General features: G+C 41.1%; 1 protein-coding gene across 3 annotated transcripts in view; it reads right to left on the reverse strand.

Annotated features, from left to right (window-relative positions):
- The window catches only part of trim44 (tripartite motif containing 44), a 45,847-nt gene extending 23,925 nt beyond the window's left edge, over positions 1-21,922 (reverse strand). Inside the window, exons 1-6 of one of the 3 annotated variants that reach the window (XM_080475980.1) lie at positions 21,697-21,912; positions 18,628-18,749; positions 18,130-18,531; positions 16,701-16,778; positions 9,642-9,938; positions 445-467 (exon numbers count right to left, since the gene is read on the reverse strand). In XM_080475980.1, coding sequence (XP_080332106.1) covers positions 445-467; positions 9,642-9,938; positions 16,701-16,778; positions 18,130-18,531; positions 18,628-18,744 — 917 coding nt within the window. In that variant the 5' untranslated portion in view covers positions 18,745-18,749; positions 21,697-21,912. Of the gene's footprint in view, positions 1-444; positions 468-9,641; positions 9,939-16,700; positions 16,779-18,129; positions 18,802-21,696 lie in introns of all 3 variants that reach the window. The other 2 variants (XM_080475978.1, XM_080475979.1) reach the window with 2 other exon arrangements.
- Positions 21,923-24,294: the final 2,372 nt, after the last annotated feature.

Below are 24,294 nucleotides of genomic sequence, written 5' to 3' on the forward strand. Positions count from 1 at the left end.
CCTGCTGATGACGCATGTATATGCATGCAAGAACACGCACGCACGCACGCACGCACGCACGCGCGCGCGCTGAGATCCAGCCTGTCAGGTGCTCTTAGCAGCGCTTTATTACACCTGGCAGACTGTAACCTCTTGTGATTCCAGCGAGGACACTCGGATGAGAGCGACTAATTGCCTCACTGGTGCAGTGATGTGACTCGCATGTGACCGGAAAGGTCTGGAGGCACAGCAGGTCTAATGCGCCTGTCCGGAGTGTGTGGCATGTTTAAGGGAGGAAATGATAAGTGGGAGTGTTAACGAATGAGACGGAAGTTAAGAAAAAGAAGGGGAAAAAAAAAAGTGTGTTCCTAGGAGAAGTGAGTGAGCTGGTACTGAAGGGTTCTCGGTCGCTGCTTAACTACCCTGCTATAAAAAGGTGGACATGAATCACGCTGGCAGTCTTACCTTGGCCTGGCCTCAATGTCGCGCTGCAAACAATGAAAAACAGAAGGAGAGGGAGAGGGGGAGAGAGAGGGAGAGAAAGGGAGAGGGGAGAATAAAACACATTTAAAATCTTTGCACAGGTGTTGCGGATAACAAAGAAAAGGTAAACAACATAATTTACATTAACTTGGTCCACAGCTGGTGCAGCTCTAAAATCTGACCAATTAATTTTCTCTTTCATTCACCAGTTGTGCTCATGTATATTCATGGGCTTTGAAAGGAGCGAGCCGGAAAGAGAGGACCAAGTGAGCTGTAAGCTTCATCCCTGTGCTGACTTTTCTATCTACTATTGATCTGGGCAAAGATAAGGCTTTATTTTCTGATTCCTGGACTTCATCTGCTCACTTCTAGAATCGAACACTTGAACAAACAATGCATGTAAAATGTTGATATACACTGTGTGAAATTATTTGTTTGCATTGTTTCATATATACCATCCAGTAAGGATTATTTTTCAACTTTAATATGGACATAAAGACTATACACTTCTTTGTCAATTCAGATGTTGAAGTCTAACATTCACTCGGCACTATACACTATTTAGACCTTCCAGAGTAATGTATTCAATAATCATCTGATTTAAATATTATTTGTATCAGGTCATTTATTTGTCCGGCGTTGTGGTGGACAAGTGGTCAGTACTTAATAAAAACACTCCAGTTTAAGACTTTGAGCATTTCTGTGTGAAGGTTCTATGCTTTCCTTATGCATCAGTGTTGGTTTTCTCCCCGAGTACTCTGAAGACATGCTTGTTGGTTTAATCAGGCTTTAAAGTGCCTGCGGTCGTGTGTGTGTGTGTGTGTGTGTGTGTGTGTGTGTGTGTGTGTGTGTGTGTGTGTGTGTGTGTGTGTGTGTGTGTGTGTGTGTGTGTGTGTGTGTGTGTGTGTGTGTGTGTGTGTGTGTGTGTGTGTGTGTGTGTGTGATTAAATCTGTGTATTAGCTCTGTGATGGACTGGCTCCAACTGCCTGTGACCATTAATTGTATGGAGGGTTCACAGAGCTACTGATATTTAGATAAACATGTGATATGTGAGTGTTGCGATAATATGATTTTTAATAAATACAAACACGTAAGTAAACAATGTTATTGTCGTCATGCTTTGACATTTGTTTTTCATACCAGTGAGCAGTTGCTTGCCCCGACGTTACAGCAGTTGTGACTGGGCAGTGTTTCTTCCATCACATTGTGTCTGTGGAGTTTATTGACTGACCTTTTTTTGGGTCATTTCTCTTTGTTATTTCTACGCTTCTGCCCCGTGGCTTTTCATTATATTCATCACGCAATTTTTGAGAATTAATCTCGATTAATCGCACTGTTCACTCATATGGAATTTGCAGGGCAAAGAGTGAATTAATTCGGTTTTTCACAGTTCATTGCGTCTTTTGCAACATGTATATTGTGCACGTTGGCATTGCAAAGACCAGAACTCTGAGGTAGATCGTACAGTTTTAGAAGATAACCACTTCAATTTTTTTGGTTAAAAAGTAGTGCAGACTGGTGTAGTGGTTAACACATTCATAGCAAATCCCCAGTTTGAGTCCGGGTTTGGGCTGGGGGGCACAAACTTGGATTCAGGGTCTATTGGTGACTGATTTGTTGCTAGTAGGTGGGATTGTGATGGACCGTCGACCTCTGCAGGGTGCCCTCCTCCTTCAAATGCCAAAACACTTCCCATCATAATTGTGTCAGTTGATCATTAGATAAAAACTGAATTCCACGGAAGACAAGTCTGGCCTGCACACACAAACTCAGAGTTTACAGTGAGCTCTATAAGAAACGTTTCATTCTCGGATACATTTCACACATGTCAAGAGGAGAACAAAAGACCAAAACAAAAAATACACTTTGCTTTCTCAGGCCTGAGGGAGGTTTTGGACTACTATAATTCTTACTATCGCCAGCCATCTCAACAATGCAAGAAATGAGGACTGAAAGCCAAGTCAGGCTCATATGAAACCAAGACATTTTCTTGTGTTCCCTTTATGTTGTTTAATGTCATGCAACAATTATTTCGCAATACAAACAACCTCTTGTTTTGACTTAAGCAATCCTACAGCCAGTGCAAATATAAATAGAAAAAGGAAAAAAAAAGGTATGGAGATAAGTACTTCTCCGAGAGGCTCCCCAGAGGGTTGTTTCTTTCCAGGAGTCCCCAGTACTGTTTGGCCCAAAATTGGCTACAGATCATTCTGTAGCCCTACAGCTTGACTGCCGGCAGTAAGATGACTGCAACAGAAAGGGATTTCGACACTGTAACTAACGGTGCTTGGCAGCAGCACAGATGAAAGGAGAGCTGATGAGTGGAATCTGAGAATCACTGACCGGCCGCCTGCTTCACTGATCTATGGCTCCAGATTTAATTAGCTTCAGAGCTGGACAAACACATTCACAGATTTCTTGATGTAACTCGTCAAACTCGCCAACAAGACTCAAAAGGTAATTTGTACCATTAAGTTATGAAACTGAAAATTCACTTAATAAGCTTGTAACTAGTTGGTGTGAGGGTGCTTCTCCACAAATTTCAAAACGTCACTCTGTTCAATTGACCAGGAGATGTAAAAAACAAACAGGTGAGGAAGGCCAGCTCTGCCCTGGGCTGCCCCATGGACCCTGTGGAGGTGGTGGGAGACAGGAGGATGTTGAAGGAGCTTTCATCCCTGATGGAGACCGTCTCCCACCCCCCTACATGGTACCGTCACATCACTGGGCAGCTCCTTCAGTGACAGGCTTCGCCACCCGCGGTGTCTGAAGGAGAGATACCACCGGTCCTTCCTCCCTGCTGCAGTCAGACTCTTCAACCACGCCTGCTCCCAGTAGACCACTGCACACCACCACCGGACAATATCACTCCACTCCAACTGGACAAGAAGTGGTGCTATAACGATAATAATCTATAAGAACATATTTACTATGTAAAATACATCCAGCCCCATATTCTGTACATGTCCACACTTATAGGCACCGTGTGCATAATATTTAATATTTATCTATTTCTATTTTATTATATTGTATTTTTATCAGTTTTTTTAGTTTCTGCTATGTGTGTTTCTTTTCTTTTTTACTATCCTGTCTGTTGTACCACTGCAAATTTCTCCACATGTGAGATAAATAAAGGATATCTTATCTTATCTTATCTTATTGGCATGCCATCAGTTAATAGCAATTTGAGGCAGGCATCAAGATACCCACAAGAAAAAACATCGCCAGACTGAGGACGTTTTCATATAAAGTGCCGGCTATAAATAACAAAACATATGTGGACTGCAGTAGTTTCAAAAACTTTTGTTTCCAGAACTCTCCAGTTTACATTGACAATTCCCACTTATGCTGGTATATGACAGTATGGAATTTAATCTATGGGGGCTTTGTATTTAAGTTTGTGATTTCCATTAATAAAAATCAACCTCACCATCTTCCATTAACTTACTGCAGTAACATGGATGTGCAGCACAGGTCTGCCCCATCATCACTAATGACATCAGCACAATCATAAATAACTACAGGTGAAAGCACAGATGCACAATCTAATGGGAATATTGAGAGAACTATTCATATATATTTTACACTCATTTCTCCAATTTTACCTTGGCCAAAAGATAGATAGAATTCTTTATTGCATCGATTAGTAATTCTTTGCGTTATCTGTTAAATAAGTAATTCATAACCATGTAATTCTATATAGTAAAGTATATATAGTCCCAGTTGTCCATCAATTTTTTATTCTGCTTCACTCAGATGCCAGCTCAAAATGAAGGAAGGCTACATACTCCTTTAAGCACAGAGAGACACCAAGTTGCTAGAGAAAACCCCCACACACGAAGGGATGCACCCTAAAGTTGTTCCATCTGCACTTCAAAAACAACTTCAGAGCACAATGTTTACTATTTTCATTATGTTAAATGTATGACTTTAACGGCCCAGCTCGAGTGAGATGTGCAATTCAATGAGCTGTAAGGAAAATAAGCCACTAAATAAAATATACGTGTTATGTGATGTTACATTTTTATAATGCGGAATAAAAGACTTTTACTAAAATTCATTATAAGCTAAGTGAGTCCTTTGTGGTGTGTTTAAAGTAGATACAAATTCACAAATGGCAAATATGTTGAAAAGAAATGATAAAGTGTTATCGTCGTTAAATTCTTTGAAACTGAACTAATGCCCAACACAAAAACAACAATGAGTCACTCGAAATGCCTCACTATTGATGTATCTGTACTCGCTGCAATCCAACCAGCATTCAGTAAGCTGCTCAGCTTTTCTAAATGTGATTACACTCATACACGTTGGAGAAGTTGCAGCTGAGTGGTGCAGATACGACAGCAGTGCTCGACTTAGAGGCACATGTTGAAAATGATCAGCTCCACAGCACATTATGTTTTCTTCAGCCAAAACTCTTTCACCTGGGATGTATGTGATTTATTAGTCCGACACGTCGATGGGTAATCCTGGAAAATCAATGTACTTACAAATAGGGGTTTGTACTCCATGCAGTCCCGTACTGCACGGAGTACTCGTACTCGTAAAAAGATCCCTGATACAACCCAGCGAGTACTATGTGACGCCATGTTTCAGCAACGTCCACAAGTACGCAGGAGTGCAGGAGAACATATACGTCCTCTTTTGCGTATCTTACTTTGAAATAGTTCTAAAAAAAAACGTGTGGCTGATTGCTGTTTATCAACTATTAGAAAAGAAAAAGTACTGCTTATCGACCTGGTTGGAAGGCTATTATGATGTAGAACTAGTTATCATTCTGTTAAAATGATAGATTCTGCCAACAGTCTGATAAAGTTCTTGGGTTCTGTGTAGTCTCTGTTTACTGTGTGTGTGTGTGTGTGTGTGTGTGTGTGTGTGTGTGTGTGTGTGTGTGTGTGTGTGTGACACTGTGAGTTCACATGTCTTAGATCATTTTGTGCTTTCGTGGGTCTGGCTTATTTTCTTTCCCTGTGGCATACCACTGTGTGTTTTTAATTACCGTACAGCCATCAGTGAACATTCACGTAAACACACTGAATGCTTCTCCAAATGAGTACCTGCCGGCACTTTCATAATGGAATTGAAGTGCTGGAGTTTTGATAATAAATGGACTCGAACTGAGTCAAAGTCTCTTAATATATTCTCCCCGGGGCTCCTCCTCATTGGGCAATGTTCGGAATGCTATTATCACCCTGCTGACCCTCTTTATTGTGTGTCTGTGTGTTACTACACCACTGTGTTCCAGTGCCTACATTAAAGAAAAATTACGAGCGGATCCGCTGGTAATTTGTTTGACTGACCCGAAGCGAGAGTTGTTGCCTCAGTCCTGGGATTTCGACTTTGATAGGCTGGTAAGAGAATTACTTTTATGCAGGTAAGAAATATTTCACATCATAGTTGCAGCGTTCCCCAGGCCTTCTGTGCTAATGGCTGCAGTACTTTAGCTTGATGTGTTTACAGAGCTGCAATCGAGGCGCCGCTTCCTAAAGGGCTGAAGGGAACAACTGCAGTTGTCAGGCAGAGCGGATTAGCCTGTGCTTTACGGTTAAAGGAACCAAAAAAAAGAAAAGCACATCGGTAAACAAAGTTAGCGTATTTGAATGTGTCATTCAAACAAAGCTAAAGGTAACGGTTTCATTTCAGTGGCAGCCAACTGTGTCTCATGTTGTTAAATCAGCTCCTATCATGGACTCATTTCTGGGTTTTAAATCCAAAACTCTACTTTAAATTATTACTTTTACAACAAAAAGACACTATTGATTACTCGACTGCAGCTTCTGGTAGGAGCGAGATGTATTGTAGAGCAGAAACAACACTTTAATCAAAATATCAACACAAATCTAATCTTTCTGTGCACTGTATATTAAATATTTTCGCCTCTGCTGGCACAGAAAACCACATCCATAACTATAACCTCTTTCAATTTCAGGTTGGCATTTTAAAATGCCAACATGATCTATTTCAAGGAGGGGGGGAAAAAAGTAATAAAAAGTGTAACACAACAACTAATTGAATAAGAAGTAGACGATTGAAAAAAAAATAAAAAATACTCATTTTCAACCCTGACAAAAGACATGAGGGATGATACAGTTCAATGGAAATGGAGGAACAATGAGGAGAGTTCAATGTGCCAGTGTATCACCAGTATAATTCAAGCTGTGATGCAGTGTGGGAGCTAAAGCAAGTATTCATGCTTCAATCGCTAAAATATAACAACTACGAGTGCTGCAAGTGTTGGAAACTTAAGATGGATGCAACTCAAAGTCGTAAGTAACTTCAAGTGTTTTCCAGCAGTGTTGTTGGCTGCCAGGCCGGCAGCATGCCAGATCTGGGAATTTTGAAAGAATATGTATAAAAGTCAAAGTTTTTAAACACATAGGTGACTGTAGTAAATATACCGAGCAAAACAAAAATGATCAAACCATCTTTCATGCTCTGTTGAGAACTTTGTACTTGAAAGAGCTGAAGAGAAAAGTACCGACGGTTAATGTTACTGCAAGTGGAAGTTAACACTGAGCACTGGGTGGAATATATAAAGAAATGGTTTTGGAGGACAATATGCAATGAATCAAAACTAGTCTAATGCACATGAAAAATAATACTAATGATTAAACAAAAAAAAAATTTAAAAACCACTGAGCTGTCCAGCTTATAAAAATCTCTGTTAGAAATCCCGGCCTGTCTTTGACTGGTGCGTTTTTGTTTTTTTCCTGCACACTGGCTGATTTGGTGTGAATGCAACCTTACCCCGGCAATAACTAACACATGAGAAGAGGGTAACCATTGGCATTCAATTATAGCCTTAATGAGGCTGAGCCACCATGGATTAATTTCTCAGCACGAAAAAGCAATCTGCACATCAGCGAGCACCATTACTTCAGCCTCTGGAGTCGCACAGGGCATATCTGAGGGAACACTCAGCCGGCCTCCTCTCTTCACTGTGGTGACTAAAATATAGCCGGTGACAAATAGACCAGCTGGACATTTTAATTTGGGGCCTATAAGCAGTAAAAGCAATTTCTTCAATGCACGACTGGGACTCACAGGAGTTGGTTGCTGCACAGTTGTCAAGGACATGACTTTCTCCGATCCACTCGGATTGTAATTAAATCCATGTGTTAGATCAGTTTGCATGTTTTCTCCTGGCACTGTGGTTTAATATCACCCCAAAAAATCATGCATTGGTGGTTAACGCCTTTATCTCTAATGTTTCTTTCAACATTTTAATGCAAATTGATGATATCTGAGGAATACCTGATTATATAGCCCAGCTACACAAACAGAGCGTGGCTGTTTTTATGATTTGCCTCTTGCTTCAGTGAAGCATATCTTCCTCTCAATGAGAGCACCTGATTGAAATTACAAGGGGAAATTATCATTATTAAAATGAGTAATGAGTTATGAACATAAGTGGTGACAGTATGACTATTTTTAAATATAATGGCCCAATAGTAAGTTCTATTTAGGGTACTTTATAAATTCTAAGGTATAACTCAATGGAGTGAGTGAATTCTCTCATTCAGAGGGGTTCTTTTTTTTATTTTTTTGAAAAAATGGTAAAATACCACTAATGTTAGTCTGTTTAATGGCACAAATTCATAGCAATGCTATTGAAGGGTTAACTGGTCAATCTAAGATGCCCATAAGTGTGACATAAAAAATAAAATAAAAAAAAACAACTTAAATGATTCATTAATATTAAAACAAAAAAGGCAGAAAGTAAGAATTGTGTTAAAAGAATCACCTATTGATAAATAATAGTATGGCGTTGAATCATATCAATTGGTTTCTCACATAGTATATTGAAATGATAGTGGTGATGATGATAGTGAAGAAGAAAAAAGAGCAATAATAAAAAAAAAAGTGATTGTGTGTCCCCCTCATGTTGATATTATGTAATTTTGCTCAAGGGTAAATGCTACACTTCATTTTTGAAATTTATGTAAAAAGGCCAGATAAAATAAGATTATTCCTCTTTATGTATTCTTTTATTCAAAAATGGATCATTTGGATATCGTAACAAAAAATAAGACAAAAGTAAAATATCACCTTGAACCGAAAACGTAAAAACAACAGTAAACTGAGATGCTGCGATCGTCACTGCCAATACTACAGCCAGAGGACACGCATACTAAAGCGTCTGCCAACATTTCTGAATTCATTTGCATCGAACTACCTGGACAAAACTGACACAGTTGAGTAAACTGAAATAAAAGTGTATTTCTAGTCATGGACATAATAAATGACTGGATAAATACAGGAGAGTCGGTCTGTCCTTTCAGTTGGAACGAAGCAGCACATGATGGCACCGGCTCTCAATATGCTTTTCGCTGTTTGCAGCAGGTTCCTGGGTCATTAGGAAGATAATCCTTAAAGTGGACCGCTTGTGATCAAGCCCCAGTGGCTCTGAGCACCCTGTGAGAGCGCTTCTCAACAAACCAGAAAGTTCTTTTTTGATGTTTTTTGCCAAGTCACAAGCAAATGAAAAAAGGACTGAGGTGACACTGAACAATATTATGCCATAGAACTGAGCAAGAAACTGACATCCAAATATATTTGTGATGGCTGGAAACTTTCTGTAATTGTTTGTAGAGAAGAGTAATAGTGCATGGCAGAGTACATGGTAGCTCTTAGTGATGACTCTGGCAGCAGGTCTCTGGATTCAAAGTTTCTATTAATTAATTATTGACACATGGTGGCTTCTCTTTTTCCCCCATTTTGATTGTCTTTTTTTAATCAGCCTTGGTAAGCACATCCAAGCTTCAATAGAATGTTGCTTTAAATAACCTCGGTCTGGTTCGTGCATTAAGTTAGTTTATAAACTGTGTTAACCTCACACTTGAGGCCTCGCTCCAATTTCTGAGAGGAAAAAAAACAAAGTTTAATTTAAATGCCTACTTTGATCATTTATTGCAACCACAATAAAAAAAAAATGGTGAATACGTCACACAAATAAATCCCTTTTGGGTTTAGCACCCTAAGTTTCATATATTTAACTCCATTCGATTTAAAATGTGTCAGGCATTCGACAAGGGAAAACAATACAAAAATACTGTGGCATGCTGAACGTTAGTACTAATGGGATTCTTGATCTTTCTTTCCGTACTTCACTTTGTACCTTGCAATAGGTTAAAAAGCCTGACAAGAGCAATAAAGAAACGGGGAGGAGTCTTCTCACCGGGGGTTTGCGGGCGTCTCCTGTGAGTGTGAGGAGAGCGTCCAACGCCACTGCAGGACTGAGAGACTGGGCTTCAGCCTGCTCCAGGAGACAGAGCTGGTTCGTAATGTTGGCCATTTCTTCCTGCAGTTTCTCGGTTTCCACAGTGATCTCTGCTATTTTCTCCACGGCCGAGGCTGTGAGGAAGGCTTCCTTCAGGTCGACCAGATGGAGAGTCCTCTTTTCCTCGAGCAGCACCAGCTGACGGAGCCCCTCAAACTGATCGTTAACGTATTCCTCCAGTTCATCTGTTGACAACTTGAAAAATGAGAGAGGACAAAAAAAAAAAAGCAAGAATGAATTAACAGTTTCCCCACAATGAAACATAAAATCGTACGGATGAAGAGTGAGGGAAAACATGTAAATCAAAACCAAAGATGAGAGGAGACGACATTGAATTTGTAGGTACCGAACACTCATGTGAAATAGAAAGAAAGTGTGTGAATTGAGCTAAAAAGCGACAGTATTGGATCGCATATGACGAGGGAATATTACTTCAAAATAGGCACAGGTCTCTGTCATGCAGAAGCTAATTGATAGCATGAAGCTGCTTCGCAGCGAGGGAACGCCGTACATCCCATCTGTAGAACGAAACCTCAGAGGCTCCTTCCACCACAGTAAGCCATCTGTTTGGCTCGCAATGAGGCTGAACTGAACACCGAGATACCTTTTTAATGTTCTTTCCTGTTCCCAGATGAGACTCTCTTTAGCATTACATTAAAACACCTGACCCCTCCCTGCAGCTCTTCACAATAAAATGGCTCCACCAATAACGCAGATCCTATCCGAGGCTGAAAGAAAAAAGAAAAAAGAAAAAAATAGCAAAGTCCCTTGTTGTGATCTATGCCCCTGAATATGTTATAATTGCTCCAATCTACAAACATCAGCTGCTCTGGCTCCCTCCTTCCCTTGAGCAGACCTTCACTTTCTTCCTTTCCATCTATTTTATCTTGTTTGCCCACAGCCTTTCTCTCTGCCTGTCCAGTGAAGCAAAGAATCATCAGTCTTTACTAAGGTTGGCAGAGCCATGGCCCCCAAGGGGACCAAAGTTTTATCGTGTATTTGCCATTTCTGCACAAGCAATCAGATTCTCCAAATTGCCCATTAAACCAAGCGCAAGAAGCAACACTTTTAATTTACTTGCTTTGTATGAGCAAAGAAAAACATGCACATCGTTCACCCCAAATAAGACAGAAAGAGTTAGTTAGCCTCTAATTGGAAAGCCAAGAGTTGTTTTCTCTTTTGCTTCAGCAAAATCAATACCCTGAATATATGTCTGATAGATCAGCGCCAATAAATTACAAGTGGGTTGGACCAGCAACGTGTTCCACTTCTTCTCCGCACTTGTAAAATGTGTCTTTGAACGTGGAGAAAAAGACAAAAGTGTCTGGTTGAGAAATGGACTTTTCTGCCGAAGCACATCTCACTTCTTCAGCAGGGAGCTTTACATGATTTGTGACATTCATCCATTCACTCAATCAATCACACACTCGTATATCCAATGGTGACAGCTTTTATACCAGGTGCTCGCAGACTATTGGGGGCAACATGAGGTTCAGTGTCTTGTCCAAGGACAATGTCACAAGGACAGAGTGAGACGGAGGACTGAATAGCCAAGCAAGGATTGAAATAAGACCTGATGTTTGACATTTCCTTTGTTAACTTGGACGCACTTCGACATGATGAAATGTATGAAGATATAGTATAGGTAGAACAGAAATTTATTGAGGTATTAAAAGACATTTATTATCAGCCCCTGGAACTAAAATTTGATAGTTGAGGCAAATTCATTTAATGTCAAGTTAAACTCCTTAAATATCTACTGTAAATAACTTAACTTTGGAAAATCAACCCTATCAATCAAGCTATCAAAATCCGCCATTCCAATCATTCATATTCAGCCGTCATCAAGGACACACGTGACATCCCATCATTTAATATGTAAATAATTTGAAACAAATGTACATAAATGAAAGACGAAAAAAACCTGGTAATGAATCATGACGCATAAACAAAGCGCATGAGATCATGACATGAAAGTCATGTCATGCCGTTAGTTATCATCAATTCGACACATTCCTTGGCTATCTTTCCCAATCTCCAGGACCTCCAGGACCCCCCCCCCCCCCCCCCCCCCTTTAACTGCCTCCCCACAGCCCCCGTGGCAGATGGAGGCCGTGATCCTGGATCAGTGTTCTTTGTGTCAGGAGAGCGGGAGCCCTCTGCCATTGGACCTTTCAGTCAGTGCCTGAGTTACTCTGAGTTTGTCCCACTCGCAAGGAAGGAGCATTCATGCGTGCTAATCCTCATTTGCATTGCTGCAAGCTGAGGCCACAAAATGAGGCCTCGGGAGAGACGGCAGCACGCTGCTTCGCAAGGACAGAGTCGGAGTAAAGACGAGGGATGAGCGAGTCTGTTACAAAGGTAGGATGTTTGGCCCGCATACTGAGTAAGCTCACTTCTAAGTAAAGGTGAGTCTTTCTCAAACAGATTAGGTGAGCCAAATTATTTCTTTGCAGTCAAGGCTCAAACACTTTCTGCATTGTTGCTGTACGATAGCAGATGCAAGTCACTTTTTGAGACTGTGAGCGAGCGACAGGTTCACTGAAAGTCAGAAATGCTGCTTAAACACTTCTCGTGATGACAAGAAAGTGAGCGAGCCAAAAGAAATGATCTTACATTATCAGGGCAATTTACAAATGACTACAAAGAAATTGTCGCAATTCATTAATGGATAAAAAAATAAAAATAAAAAGCCCTTGGGAGTAAAAATAGATCAGTATGAAAACAACAACAACAGTTGGTGGGACATCGGGACGCACAAAAAAAAACAAAAACAAATGAACAAAAAACAAAAAAAGAAAGAGCTCATATTATTATCTACGGGCAAATCGTCCCGATGCTTTTAATCTCAACCTCTCTAACCACGCTGTCGCTTCAAAAGGCACATCATAACAAATGCATTTTGTGGACCAAAGCCTTTCATTTCTATTCAACTTCAAAAGTGTGAACAGCTAATTATTGTGTTTGAATACGTACCACAAGCCATTTAACACTTTCTGGTGGATACGTAAAAAAAAAAAAAATAATAGAAAAATAAAAATACTGCTGTTTGACAACATGAAAAGTGCTGAACAATGAATTTTTCTTTCAAATCGATGTGATTAGAACGTCTTATCAGTTTTCAAATTTCAAAGGGAGTTTCTGCAAGTGCTGAAAGGGTTAACTTCTTGTGATGATTTTCCAAAAACTGAGCTGACCCTGTTGCTTATGCCGAGCTCTGTTTTGTGTGATGCCTTTTTAAAAGGCCTAAAAAGCATTAATAGAACATTAGGAGTAAATGGATTTGAACTGTCCTTGCCTTTGGCAATAGTGGCCCGGTTCCAAGTGAACACCACTCTCTCTTTGTCTCACACTCTCTTTTATCTGTCCTAGAAATTAGATTTTCCAGTTTAGCCTACAACAGACGGAGCGACACACAGAAAGTTCATTTGTAAAAACACGAGCTCTACAACGGTGAAGTGAAGCAATATAAAAAGGAGCGGCAAGGGTGCAAATAGGAGCAGAAAAATGAGAGCGATGGTCTTCAGTTTTATAACAGCCGAGTTTCAATATCCAGCACCTTTTTATTGGTTTAGAGTGAAGCAATGTCAGCCAAGAAACTTTCTGGGGAATGATAGCGAGTAATTCAATTAAAATGCCTGAGATAGAAAAGGGGAGACGGGCTTAAAGAGCAACGGGAGGAGAGAGTAGAGAGAAAAGGATAAGGTGGAGAAGGACCAGAGAAAGCAGGATGAACAGTAGCAGCAGCCAAGTCTTTTCATGCTTTTCCTGTCTGTTCCTCTGCCTCGTCTTCCTAAGACGGCTTTAATGTGTCTGCTGCTCTTGTAGATTTTAAGAGGCAGGGAAAATGGGTGTAGCCACTGCACACACACACACACACACACACACACACACACACACACACACACACACACACACACACACACACACACACACACACACACACACACACACACACGCACACACACACATATATATACACACATTTGTGACCGGGTTGCGGCTATGCTGCTTCCAAATATCGCAGCTCCTTTCTCTGAAGCTGCAGAGTGCAGCTCTCCAGGCAGTATGTGGCTTTGACAACACCCTGTGCAGCAGAAATAAGCCATGGGTAAATAAAACATGAGATGTGGTAAATATGCAGCTACCTGCTGTCCCAGTCTGAAGCCACAACATGCTTCACATATTATTTCCAGCTCTCTGACAATAGGTAACACGAGCTGACTCGCTGGATGACACCAATCTAGAACCCTGCTGTGATAGGTTACGCCTTCGGTCCCACATTAACATGTATGCAGCTTTATGAACGTTTTTTTTTTTTTTGTCTTATATTCCAGCCTTTAGTAGAAAAATGCATTATGTGCTTTGAGAGATTAAAATCACTGTGCCCGTGGCAAAGTACATAATTAGATGGGCTGGATTTAATAGGCAACAGGAGCTAAGGGTTAAATCCACTCATCTACCCCTCACCTCCTCACAGACAACGGCTCAGACCTCTTCCTCTCTGAAGTCTTTTAGGAAGTCAATAGCAAGCAATTTGACCTCCACCACGAGCTCCCCTTTCTATTGTTGTGCGCACACTACACACCCAAGCACACACCTCTCTCACCTGGAGGAGTCACTCTGACGGTTGCCTGTCATGCATAGTAAGAGGCGCTGACATTTGAGAGTGCAGAGGGGACACGCCGACAAATCCACATCCCGGTCTCAAACGTAGCGCCCCTGTGAGAGAGCCAGGGAAGAGGCTTTCACCAGGCGCAGTGCACCTCTATAGTGAAACAGCACAAGACTAAATGTCCAGGAAGTCCTTGGGGCACCATTGATATTTCAGTACGATAACAGACGTGAACTCGCGACGGCTGCTGGCTGCCAGAAAGAAGTGTTATCTCTCACCGGCCAGTCAAATTAACCTTCTACATTATGCCACTGAGCTGGGGTCACATCTCTGCAGGTATTCAGCGATGCTCCTGGGTGCCACTGCTCTCCGATGGTTTCTGACACCGTTATAAAGGCAAGAGCACGCGGCAGAACGGGGGCTGTTGAGGTGGTAGAGAGAGAGCGCGAGAGAGAGAGAGGGAGCAGGTGCTGCTGCTCTCACTGGTAAATAAATGAAACCGTAGTTGTGCGTTCCCAAGCCTGCCTTTCAGCGTTGCATCTCTCACTGCACAACCCGCAACTCTACGCGGTCGAGATTTATTTTCAGCGGCACAACATGACCCCACTATGGCATCCGTAATGGAAATACAGCAACTGTTTTCAAGGTTGACTTGTCCTGAAAATGCAGCTTGAGCGGGTTTGGTAGGTGACTGCATATGAGTCGTAGCATGAACCTTGGGATGATGGCAACAGTGGGAAGGTTCAATAAAAAAATAATAAAAACTGAAACAAGGTTTCAATCATTGCTTGATGACTAGAATGTGTTGAGAGACACTTCCATAGCCCTAAAAAAGAAAATTAAAACAGCACACTGAATACTGATCCACCTCCAGTAAGACGACATACAATGTTTCTGGTGTGAGCATGGAGGGATTTATTTCAATAAAGAACCGAAAAAGCAGAAATATATTAAGATTGAAATGCATGAATTTTAAGACGACTTATTCCTCTTGGTAGATAATCTTTAAACATGTATGCTGAATCACGGTCCAATATGTTTAAATGCATTACTTACATTTTGTTCATCTCATTCATTTGTGTGGAAGTCTGAAACTATCGGAAACCCATTCTAATTTAACACGGCGTATAATATAGCATATCCACCCACTGAGTCCTGGGCTGATTACCAAAAGTTTTAGTCAACTCACCGAGTTCAACAAGAGTTTAAAGACCTGAGGGTATTCAGCAGCTCATTAATCACTCGGTCTAATTCAGATTCACTTTAAAAAAAAAAAATACAACCTCTGAGTCAAAAAGTGACATCAAGTTACGCATCAAAATGTCATGAGTCAGTGACCACACAGTGCTGCCATGCTTCAAGTCGAATTATATCCTCTGAAACTCAAACCAACACGCAAGACCTGTGAAGGAGGCGGCAAGATAAATCTATGAATTGAAATAATTGCCAATCGCGTTCGCTGACGAATGCTTTTATGACATAATCTCTTCCTAATCCCTCTTTATCTCGTTCTCGACTGCTGTGTCGGCACCACTCACTTTCTATACGGCTGCACGGCTTACAGCTGTAACGGCTGAGTCAAAAATCAGTCAAGGCTCATTGTAAACATTTGTTTTTCTCTTTTAAATCTTGGTTCGGAATCCCCCCCAGAGAAAAACCCAACTTCCTATAGAATCAAGGTTTTCCGAACTGGGGCAACGCAAATACACATTTGCATCTGCGATATTAAAGCTGGATCTTCAGTGTTAATGTGTTGGGAGTAACTGAGTAACAGCTTGGCTGAGTTATGTCAGTGGCTTTGAGTGAAATCTGACCCACACGTTACTGGAGACGGCCCTAGAAGTCATAGAAACAAACCTTCAAGCATCTGGAGGAACTAACTGTGGTGTAACTTCACTGTACATGTTAATAACAGGATAAATCAAAAAGTCATTGACGAGACAGTAGATGTACACAATCACTGAACTTTTCAAAGCATAAAAGAGCAAGCAAATACGTGTTCGAGGTAGGATGTCAGACTCAGTAATTTGGGCAAACAATGTAAGTGAGCATGACATCTTCACAATGAGACGTATGTCTGAAAGGAAATCCTCAGCAAATACAACGGCGCACTCATCCAATGAAAACCAAGGCATGTTGCATGTCCTTGAAAGAATGTCACATCCCTTTTCTTCAAACATAGCTGTGGACTAATTCTCATTTTACCTGACAGGACTTGTTGCAGCTCATTACTAAGTTAGAGCAGCAGGGACATGGCAAAGGTGTTCTAAAAATGGTGGTTCCGAGTAGATCTCACACGAGGGTTGAAGTCAGAGTTGGATACACGGTGAGTTTGCACTCACCTCACCACTGGTCCACTTATGCTTGATCCTCTCACCCATCTGTTGCGTGGAGCCCACCAGGTCGTAACCGTCCCTGCTCTGCAGGCAGGACAGACAAAGAAACAGTAAGCACAGGACCAAGACAACGTCAGTATGTGAATCACATATTTTCTCTTTACGACTTAATATTCATGACCGAAGGGCGAAGTAAATGTGTATTCTTTTTTTTATTATTTAAGAAAACAGATACGAAGAAAACCAGGGAGATTAGGCAAAAATAAATATTTAAACAATGCTGAAACAAAGGATGGAACAGCTCAGTCGTGATGATATGACAATATTCAGTGGTGAACATTTGGGAAGATGATCAAACTCAGTCAATCAAAAGTACATTTGCATATAAAATTTTATGTACTGACATCCTCAAAGCTAGGTACAGGCGGGGGAAATCATCGTAAATCCAACAGATAAAGTGCTCTTAACTTGATTACACCAATGAAAGATGTAGGATTAAAGCCCGGGTAGGTTTGGAGTAAATACCATAGCCAGTGGGCTCACATGTGACCCTCTGTCTCTTGTCAATCCATATGTGACTGTGATGTAACCGTCGTCAGTCAAGTGTACTGTTCTACTTTTGTTTTTCAGACGTATAGCCACGGGGCAGAGGACAACAACGGGGTCTCTGCTGCGAAATGAGCCGACCTTGTGGGATAATTTGCTAATCAGGCTTCTGATTTAGTTTGTGTTCACCAACAAAGTTTGCCTGCTCAAAATGAATTCATCCCAAACTCAGCCCCAGTTATGAATCAGATCAGGTCTCTGTAAATGGGTCCTCATTGCAACAACTCGGTCCAAATGTGGTTCAGCGTGCTCGACATCTGACTGGAAATGGCACAATAATCCTCAGTGAACCCAAAGTGGTGATAAGACTCCTTCGCAAAACCCCTTTTATTGGTCCAAATGCAATTCTGCACTTAAGAACTGGTGACCCATTTGGACCTGTTAAATGAGCTTAAAAGTCTTCAGCCATCTGAGAAAATGGAGAAAGGGGTGAAGCCATAAATGGAGGCCAGCCAAACGGACAGTACGGCCGCTTATTGGAAACCTTGTATTCCCTATTTCACAGTTTCCAGACAAAGCCTTTATGTTAAATTGTGTCATCATTGCAATCATGCGGGTGACCATGAGACATGGTTAAGTTTAAAGTATTACACAGCGAATTTACAGAGCCCCGGTGAGTTGACTTAAAGACTACAGGGCCTACAGCTATTGGCACACTACTTAATACTGAATTAGAAATGCAAACTAGATAGGTGACGCTCCGAATACACTATGCTGTGGAACTACAGATGTTGTGGCGCATGCCACTGTGATTATGGGACAATATAGAGCCTCCAGTAAATCACACACTGCTGGTATAAACCCGTCATGTTGCGACTGCGCCTCTTACCTTCTGCCACATGTAAGCCTCGCGCAGAGTAATGATCTCGTGTTCCCTGTGTTCACCCTGCACGGCACACACCACACAGATGATTTTCTCGTCTGGTTTACAATACAGAGAGCCTTCCTCTCCGTGCTCTTTGCAACGCAGTCTCTCAACTGTCACAAAATCCTTTTTGCCAGCCTCTGCTTTTCCCTCTGCAGCCTCCGGTTTTGCATCTGCACCCTCTGCCCCGTCGTGTGCATGGTTTTGGGCCTGTTCCCTTTCTTCTTTGCCGCCGGGCTCATCCCCTTTAGCGACTGGCACTCCAAGTGGTGCCATTCCTGGGTTTGAGCCATCTGCATTTGCCTCATCTGCCTCAGCCTCGGCTCCCAGGCCTCTGTTGGCGCCAACGCCATTAGCCTGTGTCCCCTGTTCACATTTATAAGGCATTAGGACATGATGTATGCTGCTGGAGTGTGTTTCGGCGTGGACGGGGCAGAAGGCAAAGCTGCAGGTGTTGCACACTTGTGTCGCTGGCTTGGCCTCGTCAGGCTCGCATGCGTCACATGACCCGTCCATCTGTGGCAGATCGTCATCTTCCGGGTCCATGGCTCCTTCCTGACGGTCCCCTTTGTGGTCCATGATGGCTGATGGGAAAAAAAACAAAAACAAAACTTGTCGGGATCAAGGATGTAAGCCCTATAGGAGACACACACAGGAAGAGGGGACGACAGGCTATTAATAGCTGTGACCTTCTGTGAACACTTCTCATATTTGCACAAGGGAAAGTCCAAGATTCCTCAGTCTAATCCTCTCTGATATAATATTCCCTCAACAGATGATTCCAGGAGGCACAGTCCAGGGAAACAGTACCCAGCGCCCATTCTGTAACACGAGCTGGGAATATCTGTGTAATTCCACTGCGTCTGACAGTAATGAGAAATGTAAATTGTTATTTTTCGAAAACAGGCACAATTATCGGGCTCGCTGCCCATTACTTTTGTCTTGCATAAAAACAATCCTTAACAGCTGCTGATATACTCCCTCTATTCATCTTGCACATTAGGCGTCAGCTGAACCTGTCCTCTCTACTAAGAAGCAGCACTGCTTCCCATTCCGCTAAAATCCTGCCCACTGGAGAGCGGCACCATCAATAAACCATTAAGACTCGGGGCAACATTTGTTTCTCCTCCTTTATGACTGTTTGTAACATTGTGTGCTTCTGCATTAAAAAGCTGGACGTGAGACGATTCCTTAAATCCCTCCATGTATACATCTGCAGATTACAAAGCATCTCATTGGTCACATGTCTGTAAAACAAACGGATCATACAAAGCCATCAGATCCAGCTTCAAAAGAATAATTGCATATGTTTTGCTCTAAATATTAATGTGTTTTTCCTAGAGATTATTTATTTCATTCCATCTGACAGCAATAGAAAAGATGTGTGACAGTACGTTACATTAATGTTGCATCCGCTCCACCTGAAATGCATTAGCAATGTTAGATTACCATTAGTTTACCTCCATAATGAATGTAAGCTGCTGCCTGAATGTTATCTCAGTTGCTTTGTTTACATTTCCTCGCATTGTAATTTGTAAATGAGTTCAGGTCAGAAAAACAAAACAAAACTGTTCTTCAAAAAATCTGTAGGATTGGTCCACACAGCTCGTGCAAAGTGTCTGTTAAATGCTGTGGCTGTGTGTGGCTTAACAGAAAACGTGAACCAGATACTGAAATAGGGATCCAGTCTTGTTTCATCCAGTTAAAGCTGATACCAGCTCACTGAGTGACCCTGGACAGGTCGCCCCAAACACAGGCTCGCCTGATCGACCACCAGATCCAGCTGCTCCCATCTGGATGCCTGATGCCCAGAAACGTAACCAAAAGACTAAAACAGCATTCTCTCAGTTATGATCAGTCCAGTTTTAGGTTTTCTTGTCTTAAGTTTCTTGTTTTTTTTCTGTCACTGGCTGTGACTCTAATTGCCCTTGTGGGGCGTTATAATAATTCTTGAACTGGAACTTTAATCACACACAATAATTACACTTGCAGGCAATTTAGAGTTGACAGTATCCCAGAAATTCATGTTTCTTTGGCAGCCGGGGGAGAAATAAGCAGATATTCTCGCTGTGCCAGAGAACCACTACATCCTGACTTTAGAAGAACTTCATTCAGATTAAGCTGGAATGGTTTCTTATTTAATTTAATTTCACTCTGTTAGTCCACACTAATATTTTAGATTGTGACTCTTCTCTATTTGCCTTTTGTTTATTCCTGTTATTTTATCATCTTACACTTACTGTTATATGTTGACGTTAGTTTTTTTGTTAGTTGATTTCTGTTGAACAACTTTGTCAATTTAGTTTTAAGGTGCAATATAAATACAGATATTACCCATCCATCCAACGCCCACATCACTTTACAGTGGAGTTGATTGGATCAAACTTGTGATTTTCTCATTGTGAGACATCAGCTCTAACCACTACTCCTCTACCTTTACAGACGTGAACATGTGAGGGTATCTTATCAAATTAAATTTCATTCTTAGTTGTTGCAACTTTTTCATATTTCAGTTTGATCTGCTCAATTTAGTTTTTTTTTCATATATATTCCTGTTATTCTGCTGTTACTGTTTTACTACACTGGTAAAAATTGTTAATACGCACAGATGTGTCGTAAATCCAACTCCGACGTCCATGAAACAGATGTTTAAGCCTCGTTTAGAAGTGAAAATTGAATATTTTTGTTGCGTTAAGGGTGTCCATTTACGCAACAATGTGCTCGAATTTACAAAATAAAAATCTTTTTTAGCAACAAATTCGATAAATTGATTAAATCGATCTTTTGCCTAATCTAGGATGAATCAAAAAAGTGTCTGCAACCAGTACAAAGGGGGGAGTGACAAAACGAGAGACAGGAAACTCAACCCAGTTAGTCTGGAATTATGCAATCTGAGGTGAGGTTCATTTCTATCGGCCTCAAAATGGTAATTGCATGTTGCTATTACACATTGCTTGTCTTCTTAAGTTTTCTTTTTTTAATGCTGCTGGTTTGTGTGAAAGGTGCATCATGGACACCATAGATATATCACAATTACCATGAGTAAAAAAAAAAAAAAATGATACGAGAATGATTTTGAAGTTTTGCATTTAACACAAGACTGCACAAGAGGTGCACAACTACTGCAAGTTCCCCGATTAGCAGCAGCCCTGAGCCCGCCTTTGTATGCGAACACACACACTTTGTTTACAGACTCCAGGACAAGAAGTGCCGAGTGTGTTTCCTGCACCTTCAATATAACCTCAACCCCTATGTGTGTGTGGGTGTAAAGGTCAGGCCATGATGAAGACACACACACACACACACACACACACACACACACACACGGACACACACACACGGAGTATCGTGTGTTTCTATGCAGTTGACACCAACAAGTGAGAGAAAAGGTGCAGTAACACAAGGTAAACCTTCCGTCCCCCTTCTCTTTCTCTCCCCCTTCCTGCTGTCTGTGTCTCAGACTGACTCACACTCACTCACTCTCACACACATTCACACCCTCTCTCTCACGCACACACGGCGGATACTCACTGGTCTGAGCCTCTTCTCTCTCTCTCTCTCTCTCTCTTTGGGCTTGTTTTCAGATTTTGTGCCGATGGGCTAACTTCCTGAGCTCAGCTGTTGTGCAGTGAACGTTATTACAGAGCTGTCGACAGCTCTGCTTTCACTTTACAGCTAGAAAACAGCAGATCCAGCTCCAATCCGACTGCGTTTTTTACTTCCTTGTTTTTATCAGCTGCTGTCTGCTCTTTTCTTTTTTTTCTTTTTTCTATTTCCTGTTCTGAGTCCGTGAGAGAGACACACAGAGGCTGCGGAGAGAAAACCAGCCACTCAAACCATTTGCTCCACACGCCTTCTGAATAGACCCTTTAAAAACACGAAATCAAGAGAGAATGATGAAAGGAAGTTTAGAGAAAAATATAAAAATGATCAAAACAAGCACAAAATAATGCGACCATATTTTGAGGACACGAGACCCATCGAGGCACATTCTGGCACGTCCTATCTATCTATCTATCTATCTATCTATCTATCTATCTATCTATCTATCTATCTATCTATCTATCTATCTATCTATCTATCTATCTATCTATCTATCTATCTATCTATCTATCTATCTATCTATCTCTAGCACATATGTGTGTGTGTGTGTGTGTCTGTCTGTCTGTATCTTGCTATAGTACATATTTATGTGTGTGTGTGTCTAGGATGTGGAATAGTTAGCAGAATATATATTTTTTTCTGTAAATAACTCGAATTGAATTTATGATTAACTGGAAAGCGGAAAAAGTGCAGTGAAACCTTTACGTGGGTCAACACAACGGCCATGTACATTGAAAAACATGTTCAAATGTGTTTGGTAACAAGGATTGTTGGTCGGTCATAAGGATGCTTCTTGACAATGCATCCTATACTATTAGAAAGCCTCTTTACTTGGAAGGAAGATGCATTTTATGCATTTGTGGAACAAGCGGCAGAGCTGATGATTTGGGTTGCCCCATCGACAAATTGTCAAATAGTATCTGCTAATGCTCATTGTGGCTTGGTTATTTTATTCATTGACAAAGCGGAAAGGAATGGCTCACAATTACAGCAGCCAGGCAACCTCCCCCTCGTGGTCACAAGCCAAGTGTCACACCACTGTGGGATGGCGTCCCATTCCTCAACCAGCTTTTGTTGCAGAGTGTCATGTCGGTCACTTTGGCATGGACGGTTCATCTGCTCACTCATCTCCTCTCCCAAATTGTAGGGCGAGTTGTTGATCAACTTTTTTCCCGTGTGTTTTCACCTGGGAGTACTGTGGCGATGTGGCGTTGAGAATGTCTGCATTCACAGGTAGCAATCAGACACCTGATTGTCAACACTTTCGGTTCAAGAAGTTCAAATTACCTCTGAATAGCGTCAGTAAATACAAGCTGTTTTGCATTGGCTAAGACAATTTAGTACATTTTTCATGGGCGCAATCAACATACTCCGCTCCACTCTTCATTTGAAGCCAGTAAAGCTGTTTACCTGAATTAATGATATACAGCGGTAGAGCAAATCAACACTGATTAGGTTTATTTATGTCCTTGCAAATATTGTCATGGTTGACAGTAACTCGAGTCATTAAATTGAAATAAAAGGACCTCTTGCACAGGTAGCTTGTTTATTTTCACCTCCAGATGCAGATGTCTTCTGGGTATAATACATCTCTGTGGCATGAGTTTAGGAGGTGTGTGTGTGTGTGTGGGGGGGGGGGGGGTGAAGTGGAAGTACCTTGTCCCCAAGCTTGGCTTATTTGCAGTGTGCAGTATGATCGTATTTACCTATAAATCAGCGTTAAATTGAATATTTCCAGACTTTATTCGACTGACCTCTTTGTAATTTGTCAACTAAAAACAGGAATTTAAAATGTGTTGAGATAGTTCATGAAAAATATAGACCTCACAGAGAAGATTCTAGCATATGTGTGTTGGTGTGTATTGGTGTTTGAAAAAAAAAAAAAAAGACAGGAAAAAAGGGAATTTTCTGTAGTTTTCTTGTCATTAGGACGAGTTAGGAATTTCCAGTTTCATGGATGCAACATACATAGCAATAGTTCTTGAATAAGACTTTCATAATGTCAAAACAACAATGATATATGTGGATGTATTACCGGGTCATAATGAGCTACGCTGTTATAACATTGAGAAAACACTGGATGCAGCCAATCAGGACACTGCAAGACATATTTATGAAATATAAAACGATTGCAGCGAGGGACATGACTCAATCAGGAAAATTGTCATCATTGTAAGTTCCAGTCTGAGTTTGTCTAATAACTATGCCTCAGCATATCATTATTATACTTTGAATGTCATTTTTTTTGACTTCATCATTTTCAGATCACAGAATCGGCTTCTATACAGCTGGTGTTTTCTTCCAACCGGATTATTTCTAACTCATATTAAGAATTGTTTCATGTGCTTTGTGTTTGCTAACAATAAAAAAAATATATATATATGCCCCAAAAACAACTGAAGTACAATTCCCATAGTATTTCCAAATAAAAACATTTTCTTGGCACAACAAACACAGACTCACCGGTTTCCATGTAACCGGCATTTACTTTGATACTTTGATTTTCATGTTTTATTCCTTCTACTT

Source organism: Lipophrys pholis (genome assembly GCF_963383615.2).
Source record: "Lipophrys pholis genome assembly, chromosome: 11".
NCBI lineage: Eukaryota > Metazoa > Chordata > Actinopteri > Blenniiformes > Blenniidae > Lipophrys > Lipophrys pholis.